The following is a 13,382-nucleotide window of genomic DNA, read 5'->3' on the forward strand; positions in this document are numbered from 1 at the left end:
TGTGTTTTAGATGAAATCTCTCCTCCTTATTCCACAGTGAGGTTTCCCCCTGAAATCCATTTCAGCTGTGTGTCTGTTCCTTTCCTCCGTCCTCCCAGGGTCCTTCACTCCTTCTCAGCACTCCATTAAAGGAAAGGCTCCTCTCTTCCGCCACAGTCAATGTTTCACTCTCTCTATCCTTCCCAGGGATTCTTCTCTCTCTCTCATCGCTCAATTCACCTCCCATCCCCCCACTTCTTCCATCTCTTCTCGCGCTCTTTCTTTTCTTTAGTGTGCAATTCCTTCTTCAGTCTTTTCTCTCTTTTAAAAAAAAACCCCAAAAGTTCCACATTCAGTCGCTCTTTCTCTTTTCCCCCTAGACAGCGACTCCGGTTCCCGCTCTTTCTTTTCATTCTATTTCATTTCATTTGGAACCCGCCCTCGTTGCTTTTCCTTGTGTAAAAGCGTTTGAAAAAAACTTTCATAGATGGTTTCTACCTCAACAACTTCCACAAACGAGGTCTAAACTTCAAAACTACAGCATAGTACAAGAACTATAAAAATATACATAGGGGGAGGCCCAGAGGGGGGAGGGAGGCGATGAGAGAGGGAGAGAGGGAGAGAGAAACGACCTCAGTTCGCCAAGGAAAGAAAAACAGATTCAAGAGATTCAATTAATTTACAACTCAAAGGGGAAGGAAACAGGGTCAGGTTTCTAAATAGCAAACAAGAAAGCGCAGGATAAAAAAAAATCTAGCAGTATAACAGAAGTGTTGTTTTACAAGTGGAGGAATCAAAATAAAAAACTATTTAAAAAAACAAGAAAAATGATTGACTGGATATTCATATATAATCTGTAAGTGTTGCTAGCGATAAAAAAAAAAAACTCACCTTTTATATTCACTCACTTTTTTGTGTTTTGGTTTTTAAGACAAGTCTAAAGACACGCGAACACACACATTCGCTCGCATGTAGCGTATACACAGATTAACACACACACACACACACACACTGTACTAAAGCACACTAACTGCACACACACTTCTGTGCAACAGCAGTGTCAGAATTATTATCCTAGTCTCCCACACACGCACGCACACACACACACACACACACACACACGTTATTAAAATATACAAGATTCTGAATGTCACTAAGACTCGATTGGCCTGACCGATTGATCACGTGACCCCAGCCCAGCTTTCTGATTGGGTGAGAGAGTCAGAGGCCCCTGGTCCAATGAGAAACCATACACACACAAACAAACTAGGATCCTATTTGTGAGTTATAACATCAAGGGCCACAGTTAGCCTCAGGGTCCAATCAGGAGGCAGGTAGGTCTGATACAGGACAGGAGCATTAGAGAAATACAGAGATCTCAGGATGTGGTTGGTCAGTGGGTTTCCTAGGGGTCAGAGTCCCAGAAGTCCAAGTTGTGGCGGTACTAGTGTGTGTTCTCTCACACTAGCTTGGTGTGCATGTTCTCACACACTTATCCTCATGGTGTATAGGGAGGGGACTTTTCTCTTCAGCTCTGGTGGGTGGGGTGGGGGGTTGATTCATGGTGAGACCAAAAAAAAAGAAAAGAAGTGGGCCCCAGAGTCTCTTGCCAGTCCTGTCCTCTTTTAAGGGGCCGGTGGGGACTATATACTATACCCTCCATACTTAGCTTAGTGACACAGTCGAGTGAAGAGTGGTGGGCGTACGGATGGCCTCTTCAGTTAGCTAGATGCACACACCTGTGGCTGGACTGGGGTTGGATAGGGAAGTTCAGATACTGTATAAGGGACTGAAGGTCTTGGTGGTTTTGGAGGGTAAGTCAGTGATGGATTACTGTAGGTAGGTTTTACGTGGTACTGTACTATATAGGACAGGGTATATTGTAGGTGGGCTGTAGGTGGTACTGTACTGTACAGGACAGGGTAAGATGGTAGTTGGTAGTACTGTAGGTTGTCATGGCAACTGCCCTCATACTTTGTAGTAGATGTTTGCTGGACTCTGGGGGGGCATCTCCTGGACGATGTAGACGGGGTGACCGTAGTCCCCGCTCACCTTCTCGTAGTGAGGGCAGTACGCCGAGTCCGAAGCCCGCAGCGGGATGATGATGTCACTGGGTTCCGAGCCGTTGTTGTTACCGCCCCCATGGCCGCCGCCGTGCCCGCCGCCATGCCTCTTGGGGCTGGTGAGGGAGGAGAGTGACAGGGGCGGGTGGTGGGACTCCGAGTGCTTGGCGTGTCGCCGCCGGTAACACACCACGCAGATCACCGCGGTGACCAGGAGGAGGAAGGCGGAGCCCCCTGCAGCACCGGCGATGACGGCCACGTTGGAGGGGGGGAGGGGTCCGTTCTCGCCCCCTGCGCCTCCCGAATCCCCGGCGCCATCGCTAGGAACTCTGGGATGGGTGGCATTACCAGCACCACCTGTAGAATGACACAAAAAAATAAGATTTTTATAACCTTATAAAAGACAAATACAATGTTATGTAACTTTACCTTTAAACAGGTCAACATTCACAAGGCCGCGGAGCCAGACGAATTACCAGGACGTATACTCAGAGCATGCGCGGACCAACTGGCAAGTGTCTTCACTGACATTTTCAACATATCCCTGTCTGAGTCTGTAATACCTACATGTGTCAAACAGACCACCGTAGTCCCTGTGCCCAAGAACACCAAGGTAACCTGCCTAGATGACTACCAACCCGTAGCACTCACGTCAGTAGCCACAAAGTGCTTTGAAAGGCTGGTCATGGCTCACATCAACACCATAATCCCGGAAAACCCTAGACCCTCTCCAATTTGCATACCGCCCCAACAGATCCAGATGACACAATCTCAATCGTACTCCACACTGCCCTTTCCCACCTGGACAAAAGGAACTACAGTTCAGGGTTCAACACCATAGTGCCCACAAAGCTCATCACTAAGCTAAGGACCCTGGAACTAAACACCTCCCTCTGCAACTGGATCCTGGACTTCACATCGATGGGGCTGTAGTGGAGCGGGTCAAGAGTTTCAAGTTCCTTGGTGTCCACATCACCAACAACCTATCATGGTCCAAACACACCAAAAAAGTAATGAAGAGGGCACGGCAATGCCTTTTCCCCCTCAGGAGAAAAAATTTGGCAAGGGTCTCCAGATCCTCAAAAAGATTCACAGCTGCACCATCGAGAGCATCCTGACCGGTTGCATCATGCCTGGTATGGCAACTGCTAAGCATCTGACCGTAAGGCGCTACAGAGTGTAGTGCAAATGGCCCAGTACATCACTGGGGCCAAACTTCCTGCCATCCAGGACCTATATACTAGGCGGTGTCAGAGGAAGGCCCCAAAAGTTGTCAGACTCCAGTCACACAAGTCACCTAAATGTACATATTACCTCGACTAACTTTTAGCTCCGCACGTTGACTCGGTACCGGTACCCCCTGTATATAGTCTCTTTATTGTTATTTTATTGTGTTACTTTTTTATTTATTTTTTACTTAATTTAATTTAGTAAATATTTTCTCAACTCTATTTTCTTAGAACTGCATTATGGGTTAAGGGCTTGTAAAGTAAGCATTTTGCGGTAAGGTCTACACCTGTTCTACCCGGAGCACGTTGACAAATACAATTTGATTTGATTTAACAGACTTTGACGGGTATACAAGAAATGACACTGTACCTCTCATAGGCAATTCTGAAACCTTAAACCAACATTCTGTCTTGTCTTCTTTAGGGTGCAACCTCTTCTATATACACAGTACATATTACGCGCCAGTAAACATATCTGTACGACACCAAGGTGACTAACCCTCTTCCTGTAGTTACAGTGGCAGAAACATCCCAACAGGAATGGATCTGAGAGGGTTTGGAATGCTCCTGTGCGCCTGTGGAGACCGACTGAGACGCCGTGGCTCTGGCTAGAAGCTACACCCATCCACAGTGAGGGGATCAAGGCGGCACACTTCATCCCTTAAGCCTAACAACGTTGTTTATGTTGCATTGGCGCGTGCACACATAAAGGAGTCAGAACAGTTGGGTGGTTTGGACGCCACCCTAAACGCCACCCCACTCTCTATTTAGTGCACTGTATAGGGAATAGGGTGCCATATGGCTTTGGTAAAAAGTAGTGCACTTTATAGGGAATAGGGTGCCATATGGCTTTGGTAATAAAAAAAGTAGTGCACTATACAGGGAATCGGGTGCCATTTGGGGCACAATCTGGGTCTCTAAAGCTAGAGACCACACAGTGATGCTGCCTGGTTGGAACCTGGTCCCAATCGCATGGTCCGACCGCATGGCAGGTCATAGCCCAGCAGGTGTTTGTTGGGTTTGGGACCGCCTGCGAGGAATGGTCGTGTTGACCGTGCAAACGTTGGCGGTGGTAGCGGTTAGGGCGGTAATGCGAGGCGCGGTCGTGGGATTGGGTTATTATTATCCTTGGCACATTTCCCCCCTCGTTTTCTCTCCCTCTCTTCCCCGTCTTCCTTCCTCGCTCCGTGGCTCTCCCACTTGTGGACATAATGACTTCCCTTGCTCTGTGCCTCCCCCTCCTCACCCCCTACCATGCATGCAGGACTGACTGATTGTCTAGCTGACTGACAAAACACTAATACCAGACGCCAATTCCGCTCTCCGCCTCTCGCGTTCTTCCCTCCATCCCTCTCTCATTCCCTCCGTCCCCCCAACATCCCTCTCTCGTTCCCTCCACCCCTCCATTCCCCCCAACATCTCTCCCTCGCTCCATCTCCTCCTCCTCCTTTCACCAGCTCTGTCTATTATCATCCTTTTCCCTTGTTCTCTCTCTCTCTCTCTCTCTCTCTCTCTCTCTCTCTCTCTCTCTCTCTCTCTCTCTCTCCATACCTCTTGCTTCTCCTCTGTCGGTTTTCTGCTCCTTCAACAGTGAAGCCTTTTCCCTTCCCTTCCTCTCTCCCCCCTCCCTTTTTCTGTCTCCTTTGCTCTCGTGTCTCTCGCCCTCTGCTTTCTTCATCTCTCATCAGTTCTCTCATATCCACTTCACATTAGAGAGTAGGTATGGCCATGTCCCAAATGGCACCGTATTCCCTATATAGTGCACTACTTTGGACCAGGCCCCTTAGGACTCTGGTCAAACGTAATGCACTTTAATAGGGAATATGGTGCCATTTGGGACAGTCTGTATGTGGTTGGGAGAGACAGAACCAGCCAGCATACAAAGACCAGGTCAACAAGTTCCCTGCCATGAGACAACATCCCTCCCTCCCTCGCTCCTCTCCTCTATCCTTTCATCGTCCTCTTCTTTCCTCACTCCTCCCCTCCCCTCCTCCCCTTTCCTCTACTCTTCTGTCTTCCCCTCTCCTGTCCTCTCTCCCTCTCCTCTCTCACTACTCAGATTTATCATTCTCCTCTCCTCTCTCTTCTTCTCTTCCTTCTCTCCGCGGACCAACAGAAACCAGGCCGCCCAAACTAATGACAATAATAACTCCTTCAAATGCCCCCCCCCCACCGCTCCCTGGGCAGCTATTAGAGCCGTCGTTCCTCGCCTGCGGCACTTAGCTCTGAGGGGAGGAGAAGAGGGGATGGACAGAGAGGGAGAGGGATGAGAGAGATAGAGGGATGGATTTAAATAGAGAGATCCCACAGATGTCGCCGGCTTGTATCCTCCATCTGTCGTTTTCTTTCCGTCCCTCGTTCTCTGTCACTTCTTTCTTTCTTTACTCACTCATTCACTTGCTTTTTTTTGTCATTTCGGACTGGTTGTGGTATACTCTATCCTCCTGGTGGTGTAAGTGTGTAAGCTCCTCCACACCCCTCTTACCTGTATTTCTGGTGTTGGTACGGCCCGCACTTTGGTCTGGTTTGGCAGGTTTCGGGGGCAGTCCATATGGGTCTGAGGGGGAAAAAAACAGGGTGGTACAACGGTCAAGATAACACATCCCGTCAACATGAAAACAACCTCAAAACAGGCCCACTGACTACACATAGACTCTGTCTGAGCTATAAAAAAAACAGATCTCTGAGGCCCATTCAATGAAACTAAATATTGATCGTCTTCCAATGTCATTTTCTAAAACAGCTCTCCAACTATATTTAAAAATGGGATACTTGAAGGGTTTCCATTTGTAAAAGTACCACAGTGAATATAAAACTGCAAACAAAACCGTCTCCACGCCCGACAGGGAACGGCCCCACTGTCATGCTAGGCTGCGGCCCCCAAAAACGGCACCGTATGCCCTTCCTAGTGCACTTCCCTACGGACCCCGATCAAACGTTGTGCACTATAAAGGGAATAGCGTGCCATTTGGGGTGGACCTAATATCCTCTCGCTGGGGCTATGACAGAGTGCCGTATAGATTTACCGAGAGGGACATAATAGACAGCCCTGTTATGCTGTGAACACAGAGACTGTACAATGTACACACACACACACACACACACTCTCTCTCTCTATGTGCTGAGCTATAATTCTACACTAACTGACATTTACGGAGGTCCATACACAGTGGCAGGTATTATTGGTTCGACAGGCCCTCTGAAGACAGACAGCCAATCAGAACTTGGCATGAGGGGTGTTTGGATCAATAGGACTGCTGGGGCTTGTGAGTGCTGTGTGCATTTGAGGGTGTGTGTGGGTGTTGTGTGTGTGTGAGAGCTTGTGTGTATTATTATCCTTGTGGGTAATCCTCACAAGTCCCCAGAAGTAAAACAAGGATCATTCTCCCTCGTGGGGACATTTCCCATGAGGAGAAAGGCTATTTTAGGCTACGGGGTTAGAATTAAGGTTGGGGGTTATGTTTAGGAGTTGGGGTTAAGTTTAGGGTTAAGGTTAGGGAAAATAGGACCTGTAATGGAAAGCAATTGTAGGTCTCCACAAGGATAGTAAAACATAAAGTGTGTGTGTGTGTGTGTGTGTGTGTGTGTGTGTGTGTGTGTGTGTGTGTGTGTGTGTGTGTGTGTGTGTGTGTGAAAGAGTGTGTGTGTTTCTCGGGAACGTGCAGGTTTCTAAGACTGTGTGTGTGTGTGTGTGTGTGTGTGTGTGTGTGCGCCTGTGTGTGTGTGTGTGTGTGCGCCTGTGTGTGTTTCAGAGCTGAGCGGCGCTCCAAATCTCATCAGAGATCTCTATGAGGCGGCACACCGTGTGTTTAGATGACAAACAGAGCAGAGGTGACCTTTCAAACCCACAACAGATAACACAGGGAGAGGGGGGGGGGGGGGGTAAAGGAGCTATTGGATGGGGAGAAAGAGGATGAATGAGGTAGAAAGAGAGAGAGTGAAGAAGACGGAGACAGGTAGGGAGAGAAAGAGAGGGCGCAAGAAAAATGGGAGACAGACAGAGAGAGGGGCGGGGAGGGCAAGAGAGAAAGGAAGATGAGTAAGAGAGGAGTGAGCAAGAGAGAGAGGGATTAGAAAGGTGAGAGAGGGAGAGGGACATGAAAGGTGAGAGAGAGAGAGGGACATGAAAGGTGGACCTGCAAATTAGTGTGAAACCCAAGAGAACAGAGGTGAGGAGGACGAGAGAGAGGAAGGGAGGGAATCAATGATGGCGGTTTTCATTCAAGCAGCAACGAAAGAAAAAGAGCGGGAGATAGAAAGAAAAGAGAGATATAGGGAGTGCTATTCTTCTCCCCTGGGTGGGCTGTGGAGAATGATGGAAACACAGTAGCACCACTTCCCTCTCAGGAGAACAGCTTCCACATCAACACACAGAAAGAATAACTTTCACAACAACACACAGAGAAGGGAGCTTGTACAACAACACACAGAGAGAAGAGTGCTTCCACAACAACACAGAGAGAACAGAGCTTGTACAACAACACACAGGAGAGAGCTTGTACAACAACACACAGAGAAGAGAGCTTTCACAACAACACACAGAGAAGAGAGCTTGTACAACAACACACAGAGAAGAGAGCTTCCACAACAACACACAGAGAAGAGAGCTTCCACAACAACACACAGAGAAGAGAGCTTGTACAACAACACACAGAGAAGAGCTTCCACAACAACACACATAGAGAAGAGAGCTTTCACAACAACACACATAGAGAAGAGGATTTCACAACAACAGAGAGAAAGAGCTTGCACATCAACACACAGAAATAATAACTTTCACAACAACACACAGAGAGAAGAGAGCTTGCACAATAACACAGATAAAAGGGCTTTCACAACAACACACAGAAAGAAGAGAGCTTTCACAACAACACACAGAAAGAAGAGCTTCCACAACAACACACAGAGAAAAGGGCTTTCACAACAACACACAGAGAGAAGAGAGCTTTCACAACAACACACAGAAAGAAGAGCTTCCACAACAACACACAGAGAAGAGAGCTTTCACAACAACACACAGAGCAAAGAGAGCTTTCACAACAACACACAGAAAGAAGAGCTTCCACAACAACACACAGAGAAGAGAGCTTTCACAACAACACACAGAAAGAAGAGCCTCCACAACAACACACAGAAAGAAGAGCTTCCACAACAACACACAGAGAAGAGAGCTTCCACAACAACACACAGAGAAGAGAGCTTCCACAACAACACACAGAGAAGAGAGCTTGTACAACAACACACAGAGAAGAGAGCTTCCACAACAACACACAGAGAAGAGAGCTTTCACAACAACACACATAGAGAAGAGCGCTTTCACAACAACACACATAGAGAAGAGGATTTCACAACAACAGAGAGAAAGATCTTGCACATCAACACACAGAAATAATAACTTTCACAACAACACACAGAGAGAAGAGAGCTTGCACAATAACACAGATAAAAGGGCTTTCACAACAACACACAGAAAGAAGAGAGCTTTCACAACAACACACATACTGAAGAGAGCTTTCACAGCAACACACAGAGAGAAGAGCTTTCACAGCAACACACAGAGAAAAGGGCTTTCACAACAACACACAGAGAGAAGAGAGCTTTCACAACAACACACAGAAAGAAGAGCTTCCACAACAACACACAGAGAAGAGGATTTCACAACAACACACAGAGAAGAGAGCTTCCACAACAACACACAGAGAGAAGCACGTTCACAACAACACACAGAGAGAAGAGCTTTCACAACAACACACAGAGAGAAGAGCTTTCACAACAACACACAGAGAGAAGCGCTTTCACAACAACACACAGAGAGAAGAGCTTTCACAACAACACACAGAGAGAAGAGCATTCACAACAACACACAGAGAAGAGCTTTCACAACAACACAGAGAGAAGCGCTATCTCAACAACACACAGAGCTGATAACACTGTTGGGGAGGGAGAGAGGATTATATTATGAGGAGCATGGAATGGGGAGTATGTGTGAGTGTCTGTGCATAGAATGGGGTACAGGAATGGCGGATGGAGGGGTGAGGTGTTCAATGAAAATGCCAATGTGAGTAAAACATGTTACAATAAATATTTTTTTTGTGTGTGGCATGTGTGTGTGTGTGTGTGTGTGTACGTAGATTTTGGCAGACTACTGTATGTACAGTGGGGCAAAAAAGCATTTAGTCAGCCACCAATTGTGCAAGTTCTCCCACTTAAAAATATGAGAGGCCTGTAATTTTCATCATAGGTACACTTCATGACAGACAAAATGAGAAAAAAAATCCAGAAAATCACATTGTAGGATTTTTAATTCAATAATTTGCAAATTATGGTGAAAAATAAGTATTTGGTCACCTACAAACAAGCAAGATTTCTGGCTCTCACAGACCTGTAACTTCTTCTTTAAGAGGCTCCTCTGTCCTCCACTCGTTACCTGTATTAATGGCACCTGTTTGAACTTGTTATCAGTATGTGTACCTATGAGACGTGTACCTATGATGAAAATTACAGGCCTCTCTCATCTTTTTAAGTGGGAGAACTTGCACAATTGGTGGCTGACTAAATACTTTTTTGCCCCATTGTATTTGTGTGTTTGCAGTCAAAATATGTGTATGTAAGAGAAACGTGTGACTTCCATCTAAAACATTGACCCCCCCAGCAGCAGTCATTTGCAGGATCAGTGGTGTTTAACACCAGTGACCGTTTACTCTACTGTATACATACAAAGTCATTAGCAGAGTCATTGGTGTTTAACACCAAAATCAAATCAAAATCAAATCAAATCAAATCAAATCTATTTATATAGCCCTTCGTACATCAGCTGATATCTCAAAGTGCTGTACAGAAACCCAGCCTAAAACCCCAAACAGCAAGCAATGCAGGTGTAGAAGCACGGTGGCTAGGAAAAACTCCCTAGAAAGGCCAAAACCTAGGAAGAAACCTAGAGAGGAACCAGGCTATGTGGGGTGGCCAGTCCTCTTCTGGCTGTGCCGGGTGGAGATTATAACAAAACATGGTCAAGATGTTCAAATGTTCATAAATGACCAGCATGGTCGAATAATAATAAGGCAGAATAGTTGAAACTGGAGCAGCAGCACAGTCACCATAGAGACTGTTTACTCTACTGTATACATACAAAGTCATTATCAGAGTCATTGGTGTTTAACACCATAGAGACTGTTTACTCTACTGTATACATACAAAGTCATTATCAGGGTCAGTGGTGTTTAACACCATAGAGACTGTTTACTCTACTGTATACATACAAAGTCATTATCAGAGTCATTGGTGTTTAACACCATAGAGACTGTTTACTCTACTGTATACATACAAAGTCATTATCAGAGTCATTGGTGTTTAACACCATAGAGACTGTTTACTCTACTGTATACATACAAAGTCATTAGCAGAGTCATTGGTGTTTAAGCCCAGAATGAGCAGCCTACTCCTTACTGTATGTCTGGGCATAGACAGCCAGTAGCAGAGAGTCGTGGTGTTTAGTGTGTTAGTGAGTGAAGTCAACAGGGCTCATTAGAGCCATGTGATCCTGGCTGCTCCTTTCCTCCAGCTCGCTGCCTCTAATCAACACTAATACACTTAGAGTACACTTAGAGTACACTGTCAGTGTGTGTGAGAGTGAGTGTGTGTGAGAGTGAGTGTGTGTGAGAGTGAGTGTGTGTGAGAGTGAGTGTGTGTGAGAGTGAGTGAGTGTGAGAGTGAGTGAGTGAGAGAGTGAGTGAGTGAGTGTGAGAGTGAGTGTGAGAGTGAGTGAGTGAGTGAGTGAGTGAGTGAGTGAGTGAGAGAGAGAGAAAATGATGAATGAGTGTTTATTTCAGGTGTGTCTCAGTACTCACTCTGTCCCACTTTGAGGATCACCTTCATGCCCTGCGTGGCACACACTCCTCCCCTCATACTCTCCAGGCCCTGGCGCGTCCCATCTGACGTGGCTGGAGGGGGAAACACAGAACAACTTATCAGGCTGACTGTCTAACACACACACACACACGAAACTCACCCTCACGGGTGAAACACACACAAACTCACACACACTCCCTTTCACAATGCCTCCCATTCTACCAAGCCAGTGGATGAGTGACATTTGCAGGCGTGGTGATTAAACTCGCACACAGAAGCTGTGAAATGTCACAGTCCTTCAAGATGTGAGGCTTTTAATGAGTCCTAATGTCTCATTTAGTGCCTAGCGACTGAGCTCTGTGGACTCAATGACTAACACATGAATTAACTCCAATAAACTGCCCTTGATATAGAAGTCCACTTTTGACTGGACAAACACGCTGGAGAAGAGAGAGAGAGATAAAGTATTATTATTATTGAGGAGACAATGATTATCTCATTGAGAATTCAGGATTCATTATACAATTATAAAAGAGAGAAAGAGAAATTTGCTCCTGTGTAATTAAACAGTATCATGTTACGATTTAGCCGATGCTTTTATCCAAAGGGACGTGTAGCTTAGCGCATTTAGTAAATTGGGTCCATGAGGGATTCGAACCCACATACCCAGGTGTTGCAAGCACCATGCTCTTATCCATGCCATCTTAGCTACCAGAGCTAAGGCATGCACAATATAATCGGTGAGAGTATCGGAATCGGCCGATATTAGCTCAAAAATGGCAACATGGGCATCGGCCCGATGTCTAGTTTAACGCCGATGTGCATACCTATATAACGTAGGTAGATGATGTGCATACCTATATAACGTAGGTAGATGATGTGCATACCTATATAACGTAGGTAGATGTCGTGCATACCTATATAACGTAGGTAGATGATGTGCATACCTATATAACGTAGGTAGATGACGTGCATACCTATATAACGTAGGTAGATGACGTGCATACCTATATAACGTAGGTAGATGACGTGCATACGTATATAACGTAGGTAGATGACGTGCATACCTATATAACGTAGGTAGATGACGTGCATACCTATATAACGTAGGTAGATGACGTGCATACCTATATAACGTAGGTAGATGATGTGTATACCTATATAACGTAGGTAGATGACGTGCATACCTATATAACGTAGGTAGATGACGTGCATACCTATATAACGTAGGTAGATGACGTGCATACGTATATAACGTAGGTAGATGACGTGCATACCTATATAACGTAGGTAGATGACGTGCATACCTATATAACGTAGGTAGATGACGTGCATACCTATATAACGTAGGTAGATGTCGTGCATACCTATATAACGTAGGTAGATGACGTGCATACCTATATAACATAGGCACATGACGTAAGGACGCCACGGAAAATACAGCACTACACAGAACAACATCAGAAAAATACTAAGCACTACACTCCCAACAACTAAACAAGTTCCAGTCAAGCAGTCATTTGAGAGAGAAAGAACATTTCGGGGAGACAACTCAAAAAAGGCGAAATCCATTTAACAAAATCCATTGATAGCGAAATCCATTGATAACGAAATCCATTGATAACGAAATCCATTTAACAAAATCCATTGATAGCGAAATCCATTGATAACGAAATCCATTGATAACGAAATCCATTGATAACGAAATCCATTGATAACGAAATCCATTGATAACGAAATCCATTGATAACGGAATTCATTGATAACGGAATTCATTGCCCTTGACAATCAACCGTTCTCTGTCGTGGATGATGTTGGCTTTCGCAGACTGGTCGAGCACCGGTACACACCACCAAGTAGGCGCTATTTTTCAGATGTTGCCCTACCGGAGTTACACAGTATTGTTGTTGAAACATCCGTGAGCTACTTGCTACGGGCATCACTGCTATTAGCTTCACGACTGACATTTGGACCAGCGATGTCAGCCCCATGAGCATGCCGAGTCTGACAGCACAGTGGGTCGATTTCCTACTGAGGAAAGCAGCATTGCGTGCTGAAGAATGTGCTGGTTCTCATACCACTGCTGCCATTTCAATGGCATATGAGAACATGTTTGAAAGACAATCCTAGCGCCATTCGAACAACTGACTCGAGAAATAAGCTCATCAACTGTGTCTGCAGCAGACGTGATGTCATGGCATTGAAACTCCTGCTCAACAAAACTGCTGACACGGACCGTGGGGTTAAAACTTGAAAAAGTCCT

The 13,382-nt window shown here is 45.8% G+C and overlaps 1 protein-coding gene across 1 annotated transcript in view; it reads right to left on the reverse strand.

The window, feature by feature from the left end:
- Positions 1–257: 257 nt before the first annotated feature.
- LOC139378930 (ephrin-B3b) overlaps positions 258–13,382 on the reverse strand; it is a 105,116-nt gene continuing 91,991 nt past the window's right edge. Inside the window, exons 3-5 of the mRNA XM_071121551.1 lie at positions 11,119–11,211; positions 5,757–5,828; positions 258–2,399 (exon numbers count right to left, since the gene is read on the reverse strand). Coding sequence (XP_070977652.1) covers positions 1,948–2,399; positions 5,757–5,828; positions 11,119–11,211 — 617 coding nt within the window. The 3' untranslated portion in view covers positions 258–1,947. The remainder of the gene's footprint in view (positions 2,400–5,756; positions 5,829–11,118; positions 11,212–13,382) is intronic.

The sequence above is a fragment of the Oncorhynchus clarkii genome, chromosome 21 (assembly GCF_045791955.1).
Source record: "Oncorhynchus clarkii lewisi isolate Uvic-CL-2024 chromosome 21, UVic_Ocla_1.0, whole genome shotgun sequence".
Classification (NCBI taxonomy): domain Eukaryota; kingdom Metazoa; phylum Chordata; class Actinopteri; order Salmoniformes; family Salmonidae; genus Oncorhynchus; species Oncorhynchus clarkii.